Genomic DNA, 19,573 nt, shown 5'->3' on the forward strand with positions numbered 1-19,573 from the left:
TCTTTTCAGTTAAAGCTTTAAATATTTAATTTAACATTTACTCTTTTTTTATTATTATTTTTTGCCATGCAGGGATCATAGATGTATTATAGGGGACTTTGCAGAGATGCTTTTTTATTTATTTATTTTATTTTTCCGCTTTATTTTCCAGTTTAAAACATTTGTTTAAAAAGTAATAAAATTAACGAATTACAATCATAAAATCAAAATAATTATTAAATGTTAACAGAGTAACCAGTAACGCGTTTAAATTTCAATTTTTATTTAAAAAAAAAAGTCTCGTGGTTTGTTGCAATTGTACTTCCGGTGCGAAAGGTCACACCAAGATGGCGCCGTCTAAGAAGAAACATGCTAGCAGCCAGCCGTGTGTTATTCCTGGAGGATTCACAGGTATTTATTGACAAAATCAACAATGTTCCTCTCAGTTTGTCTCTTACAGGTTAAGTAACCCTCGGACATATTCGGTGCCCGTGGTTTGACTCGGTTTGGGTGTTTATTGAAGGTTATCGCTGATGTGCGCAGATCGTTTAGTGAAAACTGATTATAGTAACTGTGAGCGATGTTTATGTATTTAGTTTTTCTGTGTTTTTGGCAGTTTTGTCGCTGCAGTTCAGTTCAGACGGCGGCGCTCAGCATCAGCTGTTTGTGAAGGAGCACAAAGTCCGAGCAGAGAAGAGTCCGCGCAGACCGCTGGACAGGACGCTGTTTGTCCTCAACGTGCCCCCGTACTGCTCTCAGGTGCTTTTTATATATCTTTTTTATGTATCTGTTTTTCATTCCGATATTTTAACGTGATTCAAGCATATTTTATTAGGTAACAAAAACAAACAAGACAAAAGAAAAACTAAAAAGACAAAAAAAAATAAATAAAAAACAAACATACACACACAAAAAAACAATAAATGACCCCAAAATAAGCTTAAAATTATAATAATTCTGTAAAATAATTTTAAATTTATAGTTATCATTATAGTTCACTGAGACAACAAAAGTAAACACGATCCGGAGGTTAGTCAGGGCAAGTGAAAAGGAAATTACCTGAAAAAAGCCAAAAAATAGAACAAGACCCAAAAAAAACCCCTAAAAACACTGAATAATTCTGTAAAATGATTTTAAATCCATAATGGACCCACGACCCACTTTTGGACCACGACCCAGCAGTTGGGATCCATTGCTTTGCCAAATGTCTGGTTTAGATAACTTGTTATTTGTTTTGTTAATTTATTATCTTTATAGACTAACTGTCATTCCCGCCCTGCTGTTTGTTTCAGGATGTGGTCAAAGAGCTGTTCTCTCAGTTCGGCTCTGTTCAGTCTGTGGAGCTCAGAGATCACCCGGGTTCATCTCAGGACTCTGGACCCAAACTGTCCAGGTTCTTCAAACCAGTCGAAAAACAGGTAAGCCTGCATTTTTATTATTTTTATTAATTTCTTTAATTTGTCTCTTATTGTTTTATGGTATTTTAATTTTGATCTTTATTTTGTTTTATTTTTATTTATTTTTTATTTTAATTTTTTTTCACATTTTTTTTTCTAGCATGTTTCTGCCTCTAATCTCTTGTTTAATTCTACATACATTTATTCTAAATTCTTGTCTAGCCTTTTTTCAGCTTCTGATCTGCTTTGCTTTGCTGTTTTAAAGCACTGTGTGAACTCTGTTTTTAAACGTGCCATATAAATAAAGTTCTCGTTATTATTATTGCTGCCAAATTCTCTCTGTTATAATACTATGAGGAAATATTTACTATTCTTGTGATGTGCAGCATATGTCATAGCTCTCGTGTCTCTGTCTTTATCTTCCAGGGTTTTAAAGTGGGATACATTGTCTTCCAAACCTCCTCCAGTATAACAGCAGCGAAATCTCACCCACACGATGTTCCTTTGGTGGTTTGCACAGAGCAGCGTCCGGTGAGGACGGGGTCACAGAGTGAGTGATGCTACAGTGATGCATTTGTTTTTATTTCTGCAAAAAAATCAAAACGCCATTGTACTGCAATATTTTTTGAGAGGCAATAACATATCGGTACACAGATGCCAAGTATCAATTTTGTAATATTGTTTAATTTATTAACATCACAAATACAAAATTAACTTTTTGTAGCCAACCAGAATTATAAAAATCTTTTTTTTTTCAATCAACTAGATACATCTCGAGGCAACAAAAATGACTGAAATGCTTTTTTTTTAAAAAAGGTAAAACTACTTTATTCAGTGTTTTTATAACCAGCTCTGTTTGTTTTGGGAGAAAAAGAAACTGCAGATATGTCGGCTCCAGAACCTCCTGAATGTCTGGATCCTGAGTTATCAGAGGAAATAGGCGAACACGCACTAGCAGGGTTCACAGCTCACGTGTGACGCACCCGACAGCAGGATGAAACACAGATTTTTAACATTAAACTGCTTTATTCAGTGTTTTTAGCTGTTGTAATTATCGGTCCGAGTTTGTTTTTTAATTTTAGCCCGGAAAAGTTTCTGCTGGTTGCAATCTGCATCTGCACCACTAGATGCCACTAAAGTCTCACACAGTTCCTCTAAGTAGAGTATTGAAGATAAAGTGAAAGTATAATCGTATATAATCCACTGTTTTTACAAACTGTTACAAACATGGAAAAAAGGCAGACTTGAGACACATTGGTCTTATTGATTTATTTTTATTTTATTAAGTCTTTTTTTTTTCCCAGAATGGATTCAGCAGTACACCGACTCTTTTATTCATCCAGACAAACTGCAACAAATCGTCGACTCCTTCATGGAAGATTACGACAAACGGAAAGAAGAGGTGAGAATGCTTTCAGTAATAGTATCCCTGTAGTAAGTGTTTGATGTTGTTTTTGCTTTTTTCGTTTTTGATAAGTATCATTGTACATTTACTTTTACTTTTTTATATATATTTTCAAATGTAGAATGGAAGTCTGATATGTTTTTAGATCTGCAGTTCCACTGTAATTTGGGCATCTATTAATAAAAACAAATATTTGCAAAAAAAAAAAGAGGTGAGAGTTCTGTTTATATTTAAGTAATAATATTCCTATAGTTAGTGTTTTTTATTTGTTTGTTTTTGCATCTTTTTTGTTTTTGATAAGTGTTTTTGTACTTTTACTTTTACTTTTTTTAAAACATATTTTCAAAAGCATGAATGGAAACCTGATATATATTTTTGGATCTGCAGTTCTACTGTATTTTGAGCATCTATTAATAAAAACAAATATTTGTTAAAAAAAAAAAAAAGAAGTGGTTTTTCCAGCCATCACACACCACTTTTGGTTCATGAACTTTAAATTTTATTTTATTTTATTTTTATGATTTTATTGTTTTTTGTGTCATAGGAAGCAGAGAGGCAGAGGAAGGAGGCCGAGCAGCAACAAGAGGATGAAGAGGGCTGGGTGAAAGTCACAAGAGGACCTAAAGGTACCAAAGCCCGGCCTCACAGCGAGGCGGCCAACAAGAGGACTCTGCACAAAGAGATGAGGAAGAAGAAGAGGAAGGAGCTCATGAACTTCTACACCTGGCAGCACAGGAACACGCAGAAAGAACGTAAGTCGGCAGTTTATTTCTCATCATCTTCCTCATCTGCAGGGCAGAGCTCGTTCTTGATGCAGGGTTAAGGAGGCTTCGTAAAGCAGTACATCTTTTAACTGTTTTATCTGTTTCGGTTCTTTTTTGCAGATATCGCTGAACTCAGGAAAAAGTTTGAGGAGGATAAACAGAGAATAGCTCTGCTGAGGGCACAAAGAAAGTTCAAACCTTACTGAGTCAGCTGCAGTGATTATTATTTCCTCACTTCACTTCTGTTGTGTGTTTAAGCTCCGTTATAACCTTCAGTACCTTTTGTTATAATAAAATATTATTATTCCGACACTTATTTTCATGATTATTGAATTATCAGCAACTCACATTTTAGAAATAATTGAAGTTGGTAGAAAACAAGTTGAATTAAAGGTGACGGAAGATCAATGCCAGTTTGCTTTAAATTACAACGTAATTATTATGAAAGAAAATCGCCTTTGGAAACATTTTAACTAACTTTTCGGCCTTGATTTTTACAAAAATGAAAGTAGCTACAATGCATGACCACAGCTTTGGAGTTGATGTATATTTAACCTGTATTTAACCAGGTTGGTGACGTAGAGATTAAGAATCTCCTTTTCAAGGGAAACCTGGCCGTGACACTCAGCAGTGAAAACAGAGTTGCAGACAGAGACACAAAAAGAGACAAAATGCAATTCACAAGCACTAAAATGTGCATTAAACAGCTCCTATGGATCCTTAAAAAGTCTTAAAAGGCATTGAATTCATTACTCTAAAAATAAGACCTTAAGAAGTGTTAAAATGTCTAAAATCAATCTTTCAAAGGTCTAAAAAAAATACTAAGAAATGGGGACTAGGGTTTTTCTGAATTTTTTTTTTCTGATGTTAAAAAATCTAAAAATATTACAAATAATATTATATTTTATTGAATATTATAAATATTTGGGCAGATCCCTCTCTCAACTTTAGTAGGCCTTATTGATTTCAGTTCATGTGTTTTTCCCTTTCCTTAAGGCTTTTGCAAAATTATAATGGCATTAAGAAAGTCTTTAATAGTCATAAATCTCACTTGTCTTAAACTGTAGAAACTCTGTTAAAAGAGAATGATTTATGAGTCAAAAGAGAATTTTTTGGGAGTCAGTTGCGCAACCAGGCAGGCGAAAAACATTGACATCCGATCGAGGGTGGTTCTCAGTCTTTTGTTTTAGATTTAAAGTCATTTAATGACACCAGCTGCTTGAATTTCAAGTCATTCTGCAACAGGCTGCAGAGATACCAAAAACCCTTTTCCAAATTTGTGTCTGAGCACAAGAGAGAACTCAATTACAAAAAAACAAAAAACAAGTTTCAGTGCACATCAAAGATGATGAAATCTTTTATTGTGAGTGTTCGCCATCAACTTGTACTTTGCAAACTTGCTGTGCTTCTGGCTCCCGCCGCTTTCTGATGCTCGACCACACAGTGACCAGCAGCATCAGCAGCAGGGCGGCTCCGACACCTGACAGAGTGTACACCGTCACCTGAAACACTGAGAGAGAAACGTTTAAAGCGGGGGCAGGCAGAGATCTGGAAAAAGGCAAAAAACAAAAAGACAATAGGAAAAAACATCCTCCTCCTGCAGCTCTGTGTCCTATGGGTATTAGGACAGAGTCCAGGTCAAGTCCATCTTCAGTTTTTGGTTTTCTTTGCTGTGTAGGAAGTTGTTGACAATGCTGGAAACTGCAAATTGTTCTGCAGGATTTTCTGCTATTGAATCAGATTTCTTTTAATGTGGATGTGCACGCACATCTCTAAAACTGCCCTCCCTCTCAAATGACGCGTTTGGATCAAATCTCATGTCATAGGCCTGAAAACAGATCTAAGAGAAGGTGCAGAAGTCGAGTTTTTGGTTTGAATTACAAAGTTTTTAATGGTATTTTTGCCCAATGATGCCAAAATAAAACTGCTTGTAATTCTAGTATTGCCACTCGTCCATCGCATGGACAACAGTCTTGTGTGCTGAGCAGGACTTACTCGTCTTCTGTTTCACACATGGATTGTCCTCCAGTTCAGTGCTGTTCTGTCCCAGCAGCAGTGGTCCTAAAGAGACCAGCTGGACCTGATCGGACTCAGACATTGTCTGTCTTCTCTGTCTTTCACCCTCAGACGCTGTGGAGGGACAGGCATGAGTTTACCTCATATACACAGCATGCCGAGTCTAAAAATAGAAAAACATTCTGCAAAATACTCACAAACGATGGCACAATGCTGTGCACATTCAACATCGTCCGTGCAGATTTCCACCCAGCAGTAAAAGTACATCTAAGTGAGAGACGTTTGCACACGTGTTTGAAGAGAGACACACTTTTAGATTATTGTAATATGTGGATGTGATAAACTTACCTCCTCCATGCTTGGATTGCCTGTTTGAGGGTCTAAGAAGGCGAAGGTCTTGACATCGAACCTCCTGACTTGTGAGTGAGAGGTGGTCCTCCTGTGGTGGCTCACGGGGACGGAGCTCCTCATGTTGTCCAGAGGGTTTGGACATCTAACCATGAGGAGGAAACATTGTTAGCAGCTGTTCACAGATTTCCCTCAGGGTGTTGCTGTGATGGCGTCCACCTTACCCGTCGTAGAGAAGCGTCCACACAGAGTGTCTGGACGCCGGGTAGGCGAAGCAATCCCGAACACGCAGGGAGAGAGTGGGATCAAGAGACGGCTGTGCGATGGAAATCTCCACATATGCAGCTTTGCGAAGGGGCAACGTCACTGGAAGCTGGTCGTCAGGGAAGAAAGATGTGAAAGATGCATCTAGAGGAACAAATAATCACAAAGGCCGTCACTTAGTTAAGGTTTTGAACTGGTGATTCCACACTGTTCTGCGCGTTTACTACCTTTGGCTATTCTCATCTGCACTCTGATGGTTCCCAGTGCGACCACAGGCGGCGGGTTGGTCACTGCATACAAGGAGCGCAAGTCTGCTGCACGCTTTAAATCTGAAGCCTCATATTCACACTGCACCTGGAGACTAAACGTTACACTTTTGAGTTTACAGGCCGCCCCGAGGAGACTTGAATTGTGATATAAATCTTGTCAGTCTTTTAAAGCGGCCAGCTTACCTGAACGGAGAATGTTTGGTTATACTTTTAACGTGACGCTCCTCCACTTCCAGCTCGTAGATCTTCACATCTCCGGCTACCTGAAAGCCAGGCAGATAGGAAAGGGTTAAGACTGTGGTTGCAAATTTTAAGAACTTTTTTAAAACTAGATTTTTTTTATTTAACATGTAAAAGAGACTTTACAATTGTTTACAAATCTGTTAAACAACGAATAATAAAAAATTCAAATAATTATTAATAATGATAATGATAACAGCTAAAACAGTGTAGCAAGAGTAAGAACTTTTCTTAATTGATTATCGGTAAAATTAAAGATCAATTAATTGATCATTATTTAAAGAAAACATAAAAACTTTGCTTGTACAAAACAATATCAAATGTACTTTTCCTCAAAGCTTAGAGCAACATATTGCATTTACTTTGACCGAATGATTTAATTTCAAGTGTTCGCTTAAATTCTTAATGATAATCGTTATCATCTCTAATTCAGACTCAAGCAAATAAGCCAATTACTTTAACCTTTTGAAACCTGAGCAAACTGGCTTGATTTCTTTCAAAAACATGGGAAGAAGGCAATGAGCAACTAAGAATGAAATGACCCAAAAAACAGCAAGAAATTTGTAAAAAAAAAAAAAAAAAAAAATTACAAGAAATTAACTGGAAATTGTAAAAAAAAAAAAAAGACACATAAAATAAAACAAAAATCACAAACAAGGAAATGACCCCAAGAGGTGCTTAAAAAATATTAAAATTCTGCAACATGATTTTAAATATGTAATTGTTATAACTAAAAAAGCTTTCTATGGCTTGCTTTCTTTGCCTATTTGTTAGACTCTTTGTGATAAGTCCGTCTTCCTTTTTTGGCTTACTTTGCAGTAACGACAGTTGCTGTTAATGTTGGATTAGCAATTTTTCTTTGTTGGACTCTCTGCAGTTGCATCAGGCTTTTACCAAAAGGGCGTGCACTTGCGTCTGCATTTGTAGAGCAGCCAGTAAGAACGCCTTCTCTCTCTCGCTCTCTGGTTGCCAAAGTCTCAACAGAGCCCAGAGGAAGTGCAGAAATCTAGTTTTCTCTCAGCCAACTTATTTATCATGACATTTTTCCACAGTGACGCCAAAATGAAAATGCCTGCCCCGCCCTTAAGCTTATAAAAGCTTATATTTCTTTCCAAACTCTAGATGTGGTATGTTAAAATCGAGCTCCAGACGCTGACCTTCACTTTTGCGCCACAGTCTGTGACTCCGATCTTAAAGACAGCCGTGTCAGGGGTGGTGACAGCAGGGAAACACTGAGGCTGACCCCTCACTATGAGGCTGCTGGGATCGATGGCCGTGTCTGCGTCTGTGGCCTTTACCGAGAACACAAAGTGTCCGTCCAGAGAGCAGGCTGCAGGGAGGGACGACACACATGTAGACCTTTTAAACAAGCACCATCTGGTTTTATTTGGAGGAAATGTCACAGAATCTCTTAAGAACAAAACAAAAAGCATAAACAAATGCCAATCTCACCATTGAGTCTGTAGTAGCAGGTTAAATCCAGAGCATCATAGCAGCATCCCAGTTTGAAGCAGGCGTCCCTGGAAATGCTTTGGTGGCCACAGTCCACTCGCAGAGCTCTTTCTGCATCACAGCTTCCAGGTAACGCTGGAAAAGAGCCATGATTTTAGCGTCCTAAACTGGTGCAGGAAATTTTGTCATGTCCAACTCTTAACATCATCCTGTGGCCTGGCTTCTGCGTAATGAAACTATTCACAATTCTCAACCAGACTCCAAAGGAAATTGTGCCAGTTTAACCCTTTGAAATCTGAGCAAACTGGTTTGATTTCTGTCAAAAACATGTGAAGAAGGCAAAGAGAAACTTAACAACACATAAGTAAAGAGAAAATTAACTGAAAATAAGCAAAAATTAAAAATAAAAAAGACAAGAAAATAAAACAAAAAGTGCAAAAAAAAAATATGTATACTTTTTCTGTGACATAATTTTAAATATGTAACTATAATGATTATAAATCTATTTTGAAGGAGGCAATGAGCAACGTAACAAGTAAAAAGTTGAAAGAAAGTTACTTGGGGCAAAAAATAAGCAAAAACAAAAACAATAAAATGCATCCAAAAAGGGCAACAAAATATCCATTTTATTCTGTAACAATTTTAAATGTGATTAAAATGATTATAAATCTATTTTACATTTGATAATTTTCTAGCAATTCCCCTTTCTTAAACCTTTTCAGGTGATTTTATTTGTCACCTTTTACTAATTTCTTGCAATTTGTGGGGCTTTTCTTGCCAAGTTTCCACCGCCTTTTAGGCAGTGGGCTTTTAGAGCTTTTCGGCCGTCTCCACTCACGTGTCGGGATAAGCCGAGTCCTCTCGCTGTGTCTCTTTATCAGAGGACAGCTGATGTTCACCCTGAACCATCGATCCTCTCCTGTCAGCTGCACCTGCAGAGGAACCACCACTTTGCTGCCCTGAGGGTCAAAGGTCAGCACAATGTGGACATTAAAAACCCACACACACGAGTGCACACATAAACATAGAGCAACTTTTTTTTAAAGTGTGAAAATAAAAATAAAATCACATAAATAAAATGAGCTCCCTGAGGTTTTACAAAAAGTTCCTCGCATGCTGACACTTTATTTGCTCTTTTTAATTCATAAATATCAGTGGTGATCATTAAAATAAAACTGATGCAGATAATCTGCAAAATGCCAAATATTGGCCCCAATAATCAACCAAGTGGATAATCTGTCAGTAGAGAAGGTGTCATTTTTGACCACCTCAAAAACTTTAATACTGTCCCGTATTTTACCTCAATCTGTGCGTAGCAGCTGTCATATCTGCTGGAGAAAGTGAGGCTCTGGTTTTTCTCTCTGCCCAGTTTCACTCCACAGGATCCCTCAGCTTCAAGAACTGGGATTGTGGCCCCTGTCCTGTCTTAAAAAAGGCAATAAAGCACATATATTATTGACAGATTTAATGCAAATGTTCTCAGAGGTTAAAAATACACTATTGCAACAACAACAACAACAAAAAAACAAAAAACCGTACCTTTAACATGAATATTGCTTTTCACCAGCGGACCAAAAACAGCTCTCATCCTCCGGACGGAGCACGTGACCCTCGGCAGGGCGAGCTGCTCAGGTGTTTTCTTCACCTGCTTCACGGTTGAGAAGCACCAACAGGGCTCAGCTATGACGGCAGAAAGCAAAGAAATCAAACAAAGTTTTGCACAATAATTCATCATCTTGTAATTTCGATGTTTTGGTTCACACGAGTTTTGGTTTTGAAATGCCACACTGGAAAGGGGGCACGTGACTTGGTTTAATCAGCGTTAATTAGTTTGAAGCTTGCAGCATCCTCCACCAGAGCACGAGAGCTTCACCACATGCAGGTATGTGCTTTTTGTAATTCATGTCATTTAAACAAAAAGTTGAAATGATGTCACACCTGTGCACCCTGAGTCCGTGTATCATCCGTCCATTCATTATTCAACACTGGCAAACTAAAAAACAACAAAACTGTGAGAATTTCGGGAGTTTCTGTTGTTTTTTTTTCTGTAGAAACCGAATATTTAAAAAAAAGACGTTTATTTCCTCGTTGTGAGTTTGAAAGGAAAAATCAAATAAACAAGAAAACGGAAAACAAAATAACAAGTGAAATTTACGTTGTAACTTTTACGCACAGAATTGAGCAGGCCAAAGCTGGAAAGTGAAACAAGTATCCATGGTAACGAAAGCAGCACGCACCTAGTGCACCAGAATAAACAACAAAAACAATAAAAATCTCTTGAAGGGCTGTGCACGCACCCAAAAAAGTGAATTCTCCACCGGTGTCCCCTCCAAACCATAAGAAATGAGAAAATAAATATTTAAAAACAAAGATTAAAAACATTTTTCTTTACAAGCAAACAATGAGAAAACACACGTCTTTTTTCCCAATATTTGGTTTCTACAGAAAAGCAAAAACCCGAAATTCTCACTCGTTTTTTAGTTTTTTAGTTTGCCAGTCAGAATTGAATAATTGAATGAACAGATGATACACGGACCCTTTAAAAAGGACAGACTGAGCTGTTAATTAATAAAAAGGTCAATGTTTAAATATTACATATCATGCTGAGCACGTGGTGTCCTCGGGGAGTCATTAAATGACATCATTGCATAACTCAAAGGGCTTCACCTCCTCTCTCTCCCTCCCTATGGCAGTGCTTGTACCCATCTAATTGTTACATAAGCAATCTTAAACCTTTATTCACTGCTGCATCCTACCAGGACTTCCATTTATGCTTTTCCAATACGTCTGTGATTACTATTTAAAGTCAATTATTTATTCAAATAACTGGAACAAATGTTAGAATAAGCTGCCTACAAGTTATCAGTTAGGGATGGTTTTTTATGTATTAGAGGATGGGGATGTGGTGTGACCTAGTTTTTATTAATATTATCAATATTAATGCTTACTTTTATTTTTATTTATGTATTTTTATTCCCTCCTCGAAGCTATAAATATTAAGCCTCATGAGTGACTGGGGAACATGCTTGACCCCATGATTTTGTTTTTTGGTAAGACATCTGTCAGGTGTCACAGATTATCGGTCTGGCCAATTATTGGAGCTGATATTTGGCATTTTGCTGATTTCTGTATTGACGTTTTATTTAAATGATCCTAGATAAAAATTAACTGAAAAGTACAAAGAAAGTGTCAACATGGGCGGAACTTTTACTTTAAAAATTAACAGGGTGCTGCTTTTTTTAAATTTTTTTTATTTTTAATGAATAAAATAAAGTTTCAGTTTCCACATGACTTAAAAATCGTTGCTGCGAACTTGTATATGATGTTGAAAGTTTCAGTTTTCATTAACCATTTTCAAAAGGCATTTAAATACAGTTTCATGTTGAAGTTTGTTATATTCTAAATATTAACAGAAAGATTTTCATTTTTTTATTTTTTAATTCATATTTTAAATGCGTTTAGGTTCCAAATATCGGTTTACTGGTCTCATTAACGACTAATAACCAGTATTGTATCAGCCCTGAAAAAACCCAAAACGGTCAACCCCTAATATCTGTAGTTTTACTTCAAGTGTGTATTCCAGTTACTTCATCCACCTCTGTTTACACTCTATCAGATGTCAGACAATGATCTAAATGTGCAGGACAAACATGTTTGTATGTTAATGATGTGTTGACTCATGTGTTGACTGTCTCGCGGTAAATCACGCGTTGTCGTGACGTGGCCCGGTGACGTTTCCGGGGCATCCCTGAGAGTCGGGCCGACGGTCAGAGTTTATCAGCGGCAGAGCACAAGACGTCTCCACAAACATGGCTCTGAATCGGAATCACTCGCAAAACGGCGGAGTTTTGGTGAACAGCGGAGAAAGGTGTGTGTGTGTTTGTGCTTTCACCGCGTTTATCGCGTTAAATAACCAGCTGTCGCGTCTTTTTGGGGCTTGTTTACCTTCTAGTTTCAGTGCGTAGTCACAAATCAAACCGCTAGCCTCCCGTTAGCTGGCCTGGCTAACATTAGCAGAGCTAGTAAACACATTTGTCCCACTTGTTTTGCGTTAGCTGTGTGAGTCATATCGTAGTAATTTTAAATATTATGCGTTTAAACGTTGGTTATTTAACTTTGACGTCTTAGCCTCTCAGTATTTTGACAGCTAGCAAGATGGCTAAATTGCAACGTTAGCCAACAATCCAAACAGGAAGTCGCGGTTGCTGTCGTTGTAATGTTGACATATGTAACGTTGTGTAAAATGGGTTAGCTTCGTGTTGTGACATTTAGTTAGTTCCCAACAGTTCCGTCCGGCATAGCAGTGCTTTTGTAATAACATTTTATCAGTAAATATCTCATAATGGTTGCATGCTGATTATCACTATTTCGTATAAAGTGCAGAACTGGGACACTTAACTTGCTTTGTTTGAGGGTTTCAGGACATTTTTAGTGTTTTATCACGGTCTGAGGATTTTCGAACAACTCTCGGATTTTAGGGTCTTTATGGGATTAGAGCACATTTCCAGGATTTTAGGACTTTTGTGGTATTTTTGGATGTTTCTCTGAGATTTAGACATTTCTAGGAGTTGAGGATGTTTCCAGGATTTTAGGATATTTACTGAATTTTTGGATGTTTCTAGGATTTTTGGACGTAGGTGGTTTATAGTACTTTAGGACATTTCTACAGTTTTTTGCATACTTCTCATATTTTAGAACATTTCTATGATTTTAGGATATTTTCAGTGTTTTTGCATGTTTCACGGATTTTCTAAAATTCAAAGGATTTTAGGATGTTTCTAGGATTGTAGAACATTTCTAGAGTTTAGTACATTATTGGGATTTTAGGATGTTTCCAGGATTTTAGGACGTTACCAGGATTATTGGATGTTTTTTAAGATTTTAGGATGTTTCTAGGACAGGACGTGGCTTAGCTAAGACCTCTGTTGGAATTTGGCACATGTTTTTGTGCATGACAAACAATAAACAATCAGTTAATCACCTGCTTCTTCTTTTGCCAGTGTTTTAAGGGAATGTAAGAATGTGGAGCTGACATTCAGCGATGTTTCCTGCAAGACAGATCTGCTCAAGGGGACCAAGAAAGGCACCATTTATCTCACACCATACAGGGTACAACCAAAATTACATTAACATATGTAACATTCTGCTGCCGTCTTCGTAATTGGAAAGTTTGCAGTGTTCATAACTGTTGTAACTCTCCCCACTCTCTCTGGTCTCTTTTTTTTCAATCACTTGATTTAGTTGCTGTTTGTGTCCAGTAACACCAAGGACTGCCTGGGTTCAGCCATGTTCCCCTATTATCTGATGAAGGGCTGCAGCATTGAGCAGCCGGTCTTTGCAGCCAACTACATCAAAGGGACAGTGTCAGCTGAGCCTGGTGGTAGGTTAACTGTTGTTTTTACTCGCAACCACTTATGTATTATTTCACACAAGGTTATATTCATATTGTAAAACACAACAGATTTTAAGTGCATTATATCTGTCAAAGTGAATGAATGGACCAATAAAAAAAACTGAAGTGTAGCTGTCTGTATTTTTTCTAAATCTCTTTGACTGTCATCAGGTGGCTGGGAGGGCCAGGCCCATTTCAAGATGTCATTCCCCAGTGGAGGAGCCATAGAGGTCGGACAGCATCTCTTTAAACTGGCCACAAATGGTTCGTATGCTAGTTTTCATAATCACTCTGCCCCAAGTCGTACAATGCCAAATATTTAATGAGTATTCCTTCACACAGCGGTGAAAGGGATAATTTAAGAAATCGTCACCTAAGTAACAATACCATATTGCAAAAATACAACTTTCAAGTCAGGCTCAAAACACCACATTCATTTTTACACAGTGGTAACATTTGAGCTATGATTGTAATTTTCAGCTCCTCGTGAACTGGTGCACATAATTTGGAACAGCTGTCAACTTAACTCTGTATTAAACTCAGAGGACTTAAGAAGTCCTGATTTAAAAAAAAAAAAATATCAATGCATGTAAACAGAAAACGTGTTTCAAGCCCTATTTCAAGGTTGATATCGTAACTGTGAACAAATAATAAATGTACTGAAGGTATGCCCCAAAAAGAGGAGTTAATAAGTGGCCTGAGTTTTATAGATGCACTTCTCCATAGGCTGTTGTATATGTATATTAATAACGCCTAAACTCTTTTTCTCATGCTGTATTTCAGCTTCTCGTGCTGCTCCAGCACAAAACGGTGCCGCCTCTTACGGATATCCTTCACCTGGCATGATGAACGGCTACGGCCCACCTCCACCTGCTCCTCAAGGCTATTCTTACACACCCTCTCCTCAGCAGAATGGATTCTACCAGGGTCCCCCCCCTGCTGCTGCTAACATGGGCTACCCCCATCCAACAGCTGCTGCAGGTACACAATTCAGTCATTTCTTATAAGACGTTTGTATGTGCTTTTTGGTCGGTCAAACACGAAGTGAATATCAGCTTAAAGAACCATAACTTAAGGTTGTGCCCACTTTCTTTCTTTCTTTGTTCAATTTTTTTTCACTTTCTGTGTTTTGTTCTTTCACTTTCGCTTTCTGTAATGCAGAATAGTTTCTTTAAGCAACTTCTTTTCTGACAACCCCTGAATAAATGACATTTTATGGATTTTTATATAATATTCAATGTACACAATAACTGCAAGAAATTGGTGTAAAACGAACAATTTGGATGATTTTTGAGCAGATTTATTTGTGTGAAATAACATCAGATGAGTTTTCCTGATATATTTTTAGGGACTTTTACACAGTATTATATAATTATTATATATTTCTATGTCTAGTGGTCACACACTCAATAGGATTATTTTTTTGACAAATTAGGATTTTTTTATGCTTGGCCACAGTTGTTTAGGTCTTTGGTTGTTGCATGTGTATATAATGCACACATATTTTTCTTTGTTTACACTTTTTTCATTAAATGTCCTCAAATTTTGTATGTAAAAACCCTTCAGGCACAAATAATGCCTGCCATTTCTCTTTCCCTCTCTGTTGGCGTGTAGTTTTTTTTCACTCACTTGTTTTTTTTGTGTCTCTACTGTTGAACTGATTGCCCCCACAGACTGTTACCTCATCTGACCTTGAAACACAATCTGTCCCTCTCTTTTTCTGTTGTCTTCCATGTTCCAGGAATGTACCCATCTGGTTTCGACTACATGGCTCCACCTCCCCCCTACCCTGGGCCGCCCCAAAATTGGGCTGCACCCCCCCAGAACTGGGCAGCAGCGCCACCACCACCTCCAGGTCTATTTCTCTCTCTTCCCTCTGTATTTTTTCCTCTCTGTACGTCTGTGTCACTGCACCCGTCAGATCTGATCCGTCTCCCTCAAAGTGAATCACTTCCAAGCACGCCACCCAAAAAGGGGTGCTGATGTCTCATTCGCTACACGTCAAAATTACAAAGGATAAACAATCTCCCCTCGCCCTCCCCACACTAGTACGTCGTGGATTCAGTGAAAACGGTCTCACCCTGCACGCGGGGGGTGAGCTTGGTACACTGTGCTGAAATGTCACTTTGGTATATCTCTATTTTAGGACTAGCTTGAGTAGGACGTTTTCCTCTCTGCGTCCTCAGGGTGCGCCGGTAGATTTTGTCTCAAGGATTCCTGGAGCTGTCAGTTGTTGTGCTTCACATGACTAACACTGCTCTCCTCGCATCAGTTCTCCTAACAGTGTTTGGAGCTTTAGCGTCTGTTCCTAAATATGTTCAGCGGTCGTCACTGTCTTGTATTTATCTCCCCGTCTTTGTCATATCTCATTTTCTGCACAGGTAACTCCAAAGCGGCTGAAGCAGCTGGCAGCGCGTATTACAATCCCAACGATCCACACAATGTCTACATGCCCATGGTAAGCTGCTTTGCTTGTCTTTTTCTCAGTTAACCCTTTGAAACCTGGTTTGGCATCACTGTTCTTGTGCTACCTTTTGAGGCCTTTCATACGATTTTAAGCCTTTGAACCTTGAGTAAATTGGTGTAATTTCTTCAGAAAGCATCGAGAAAAGGCAATGACCAACTTTGGCAAGAAATGTCCCCCAAAATGTGAGAAATTAGTAAAAAGGGGACAAGAAAATTACCGGAAAAATTCGATTTTAAAGAAGATGGAAATATTATTAGAAAATTTTCCAGAAAATAGGAAGAAATGTCCAGAAAACTATATTTAAAATTATGATAATTTAACATTTCAATTTTTTTTCAGAAAAAAATACAATGACATATATAAAATTAATACTGTTTTAGCACTTTTTAAGGTAATGTTTGTTTGTTTTTTGTGCTTTTTGTTGGTTTTCAGGTAATAGTCCTTTTCACAAATTTCTTGCTAATTTTGGGGTAATTTCTTCTTCCCATGTTTGTGTAAGAAATCAGACTAATATGATCAGCTTTCAAAGTGTTAAATGTGTGTAGAAGTGAAATCTTTAATGATGACTGTCCTTTTTTTCCCCCTTATTCCCACGCAGGAGCGGCCTCCACCATATGCACCTTATCCAAACTCTCCTGACAAGAAAAGTAACTGAAGCTCAGGAAACATCACTTCAATGACACTCCTCTCTCTTCCTCTCTATCTTAAATAAATTCTAAAGCAAGGGATAATGTTGACGGCTTATAGAAAACAGAAAAGAAAATGCAAGTAATAGAGGATTCTAAGATGTCAGTGATGATTCTCCAATGAATCAACAGTATTTTGAATACTGGAATCACATCTTTTAAATACTGTTTTCAGTTTTACTTCATGTAGAGTGACAATATTAGGTAGACTCAATCTAATTAACATTCTCAGTTATTGGATTTATTTCTGTTGAGTTTTTAGCACGTTAGCAAAGTAAGGGCACCTAAAAGGTCCAAGTTAAAGGGGTAGCTTATATTTTTTTTGGAAGTGGAGTTTTAAGGATTGCTTATCCATAGATAGTATATTACATACAGAAGATGTCTTGGGACACCCTCAGTTTGGAGAAGCAAGCTGGAGTTCGACTTGGAAGCTATGCAATGCCCTGGTGTGGACGGGGGCAGCAGCATTTTAGCCACCTAAAAAAAGAAGCGCCTAAAAATAGTCAATATGATTTTATATGTACGCTATACTGAGAGTATTTTCACCGCTTTATCTTAATGGAACACAGTGATATCTAACAGGAAAATCAAGCCGTTTTTCACTCTCTTCAATGCCAGACTCCATTGAGAAAAGCAGTGATTTAACACGCCGAACACAGGAGCTGCTGATCTACTGCTGCCTCAAACAGTTTGTTAATTTGTGTTGTTGTGTGACTTCGGTGTTAAAAGGGTTCAATCAGATTCGCTAAAGTCACACAATAACACAAACTAACTAGCTGATCGAAGCAGATGTAGACCAGCAGCTCCTGTGTTCAGAGAGCTAAAATTGCTGTTTTTTTCAATGGAGTCTGGTGGCTTTGACGAGAGCATAGAGAACGGAGGTTTCCTGTCAAAGCAGGCTGTCTGTCAGAAAGGTTAAGTGTTGAAAATACTATTAATATATCATGCATTTCAGCTGATATTGACTTATTTTTATTATTATTATTTTTTAGGTGGGACATTTTTTTGGGGGGCTAAAACACATTTAATTTCTGACCCCGTCCAGAGCAGTACATTGCTTAATTTTTGTGTTGGACTCCAGCCTGCTTCTCCAAACTTGGGGGCGTGGTGACTGATATCTAACGCTTATAATATAATCTCTATTGATAAGCACTTCATAAAACAGCACTTAAAAAAATCTAAACTTCCTCTTGAAGAGCTGAAAGAAGGAGGCAGTCTGGGGAATGTATTTTTTAAGACAGATTTATTACCAAAACATTTTTGTAGCAATTTCTTGATTGCAGTTCATGTAGTTATTAATAATAACTCTTATGATAAAGGGTATTTTTACAGTATCATTGAAGGTAAAGTGTGTGTTTCCTATATCGTTTTGAGTGAGTAGTTGTCCATGAAACCAGAACTGGGTTAAATAGTGTTTAGTGATTCAGTATCTTGACTGATTCTCATCCAATGACTAGAAAATAGTGTTTCCCTGCACTGTCAAAATGATTTGTTTTAACATGAAAAGGTTAGTGTCAGGATTGCCTTAAATTTTAAAATTGACTGAATTTGAGAAGAAGTTGGGATGATTTGTAATGATTCAACTTTTCTACTCAAATTCAGTCAACGTAAATATTAAAGGCAACCTAACATTAACTGTATAAGTTAAAACAAATGATCTTTACAGTGTGACATATGACCAACATGAGCCTGCGCTACATCAGCTACAAGTATTTCCATTCATCATAGGACCCAAATCTCACTTTCTCCATCATAATTTAATATATAAAAAAGGTTTTTGTAATGAAAAGGAGCAGTGCATTAAAAAAGGGGATCAGACAGATTTCTTACATAACAATATAATATTTGTGCAATATTACAACCTTACATAAGGTTAAAGGTGACGAGCTGGGGTTACCTGAGTGACCCTGAGCTCTTCTCCGAGCTTCTATTGTATTCATGTATGCAAAGCCAAGCTGAAACCAGAACTCTACTCTTTGTGTAATTACACTAGTGTGGGGTTACAGGGCCACGGCGTTATATTAAGGGCCCGTCAGTGTTCTGCCTGCTGTTGAACTTCTGAATGCGAACCATTTATTCCCGATTTAAAGTGGGGCGAGGCGCCAACAGGCCGTGTAATCACAGCCCCTCTCACTGTGCATCTGTTAACACCTGTTTGCAGGACTATTTGCACACAGCTGAAATGTATGGAGGATTTTTTTTGAAGGGTTTGGGTTTTAGTTTGCTTGACTAATCAGATATCTGTATATTAATATCTCTTTTGCAGATCTTGTTCCTTTTGCTGAATTTTGTCTGTCGATTAAAATCTAATAAATAAGTCATTTATTGAATTGTGCACGTTGATATTTTTGTCATCTATCAAATTTTAAACTGTCTTTGAAATTTAACATCTAATCCTCAGAATTAAACAGCATAATCATGTTAAATTGAAATTTACTGACTTTTTGCTGCATTCATCAAAGTATGCTTGCATTCTCAATGTTTAATCAATGTTATGCATCCATTTACCACAATGCTTTATTTTAAAATTCAGTAGTTTGATTAATGTTTCACCTGAGAAATTACAAGTGTTCTTGCACCGTTTTGCCCTCGGGGTCTAAAAATGCCATGCTACAACAAGCAATCATGCACCACCATCCAAAATAATCATTAGCAGAGGTATTCACATCATAAACTTAACAAACTGCCATTGATATTACTGCCAGTTAGTATTACAGTGTTCGTCAGTTCTGCGAATGATTCGTCTTCTCAGTATCTCAACAGAAGTTGTCGCTCAATTGTCATGGCTAATGTTTGGTAGTGTCAAAGACTGTACTTTATTTCATCAGTTTAAATCTATTAAAAAGTAGGAAACTATAATGTAATGCGAGTGTTTTGTGGGCTGCATATCTATA

At 37.6% G+C, this 19,573-nt stretch overlaps 3 protein-coding genes across 3 annotated transcripts; 2 read left to right on the forward strand and 1 right to left on the reverse strand.

The window, feature by feature from the left end:
- The first annotated feature begins 259 nt into the window (after nt 1-259).
- rrp7a (ribosomal RNA processing 7 homolog A) lies at nt 260-3,857 on the forward strand. The gene is made up of 7 exons (XM_042505600.2): nt 260-390; nt 596-738; nt 1,272-1,397; nt 1,803-1,926; nt 2,681-2,778; nt 3,326-3,533; nt 3,666-3,857. Exons 1-7 carry the CDS (start codon nt 327-329, stop codon nt 3,749-3,751), a joined length of 849 nt encoding a protein of 282 aa, XP_042361534.1. The 5' UTR covers nt 260-326; the 3' UTR covers nt 3,752-3,857.
- A 1,027-nt stretch (nt 3,858-4,884) lies between these two features.
- On the reverse strand, nt 4,885-9,971 carry LOC121957010 (zona pellucida sperm-binding protein 4-like). Its single transcript, XM_042505495.2, has 12 exons — nt 9,674-9,971; nt 9,435-9,559; nt 8,973-9,093; nt 8,135-8,269; nt 7,840-8,012; nt 6,626-6,705; nt 6,401-6,534; nt 6,134-6,317; nt 5,910-6,054; nt 5,759-5,828; nt 5,541-5,675; nt 4,885-5,055 (listed from the first exon to the last, which is right to left on the reverse strand). Exons 1-12 carry the CDS (start codon nt 9,867-9,869, stop codon nt 4,904-4,906), a joined length of 1,650 nt encoding a protein of 549 aa, XP_042361429.2. The 5' UTR covers nt 9,870-9,971; the 3' UTR covers nt 4,885-4,903.
- Nucleotides 9,972-11,843: 1,872 nt separating this feature from the next.
- wbp2nl (WBP2 N-terminal like) lies at nt 11,844-19,009 on the forward strand. The gene is made up of 8 exons (XM_042505421.2): nt 11,844-12,002; nt 13,135-13,243; nt 13,376-13,514; nt 13,698-13,790; nt 14,310-14,507; nt 15,268-15,381; nt 15,908-15,984; nt 16,592-19,009. The coding sequence occupies exons 1-8, from the start codon at nt 11,944-11,946 to the stop codon at nt 16,646-16,648; spliced, it is 846 nt and encodes a 281-aa protein (XP_042361355.1). The 5' UTR covers nt 11,844-11,943; the 3' UTR covers nt 16,649-19,009.
- Nucleotides 19,010-19,573: the final 564 nt, after the last annotated feature.

Source organism: Plectropomus leopardus, chromosome 18, assembly GCF_026936395.1.
Source record: "Plectropomus leopardus strain MGB_pleo_1.0 chromosome 18, ASM2693639v1, whole genome shotgun sequence".
Classification (NCBI taxonomy): Eukaryota; Metazoa; Chordata; class Actinopteri; order Perciformes; family Serranidae; genus Plectropomus; species Plectropomus leopardus.

What these genes read in the sequence shown, in the direction of transcription:
- rrp7a (XM_042505600.2), top strand. Translation starts at nt 327, where the DNA reads ATGGCGCCGTCTAAGAAGAAACATGCTAGCAGCCAGCCGTGTGTTATT. An exon ending in GGTGAGGACGGGGTCACAGA is followed by an intron (nt 1,927 to 2,680) that starts GTGAGTGATGCT and finishes TTTTTTTCCCAG; the next exon opens with AATGGATTCAGCAGTACACC. An exon ending in ACGACAAACGGAAAGAAGAG is followed by an intron (nt 2,779 to 3,325) that starts GTGAGAATGCTT and finishes TTTGTGTCATAG; the next exon opens with GAAGCAGAGAGGCAGAGGAA.
- LOC121957010 (XM_042505495.2), bottom strand. Translation starts at nt 9,869, where the DNA reads ATGATGAATTATTGTGCAAAACTTTGTTTGATTTCTTTGCTTTCTGCC. An exon ending in GCTGCTACGCACAGATTGAG is followed by an intron (nt 9,094 to 9,434) that starts GTAAAATACGGG and finishes TTTGACCCTCAG; the next exon opens with GGCAGCAAAGTGGTGGTTCC. An exon ending in GCAGATGAGAATAGCCAAAG is followed by an intron (nt 6,318 to 6,400) that starts GTAGTAAACGCG and finishes TTGTTCCTCTAG; the next exon opens with ATGCATCTTTCACATCTTTC.
- wbp2nl (XM_042505421.2), top strand. Translation starts at nt 11,944, where the DNA reads ATGGCTCTGAATCGGAATCACTCGCAAAACGGCGGAGTTTTGGTGAAC. An exon ending in AGTGTCAGCTGAGCCTGGTG is followed by an intron (nt 13,515 to 13,697) that starts GTAGGTTAACTG and finishes GACTGTCATCAG; the next exon opens with GTGGCTGGGAGGGCCAGGCC. An exon ending in ACAATGTCTACATGCCCATG is followed by an intron (nt 15,985 to 16,591) that starts GTAAGCTGCTTT and finishes ATTCCCACGCAG; the next exon opens with GAGCGGCCTCCACCATATGC.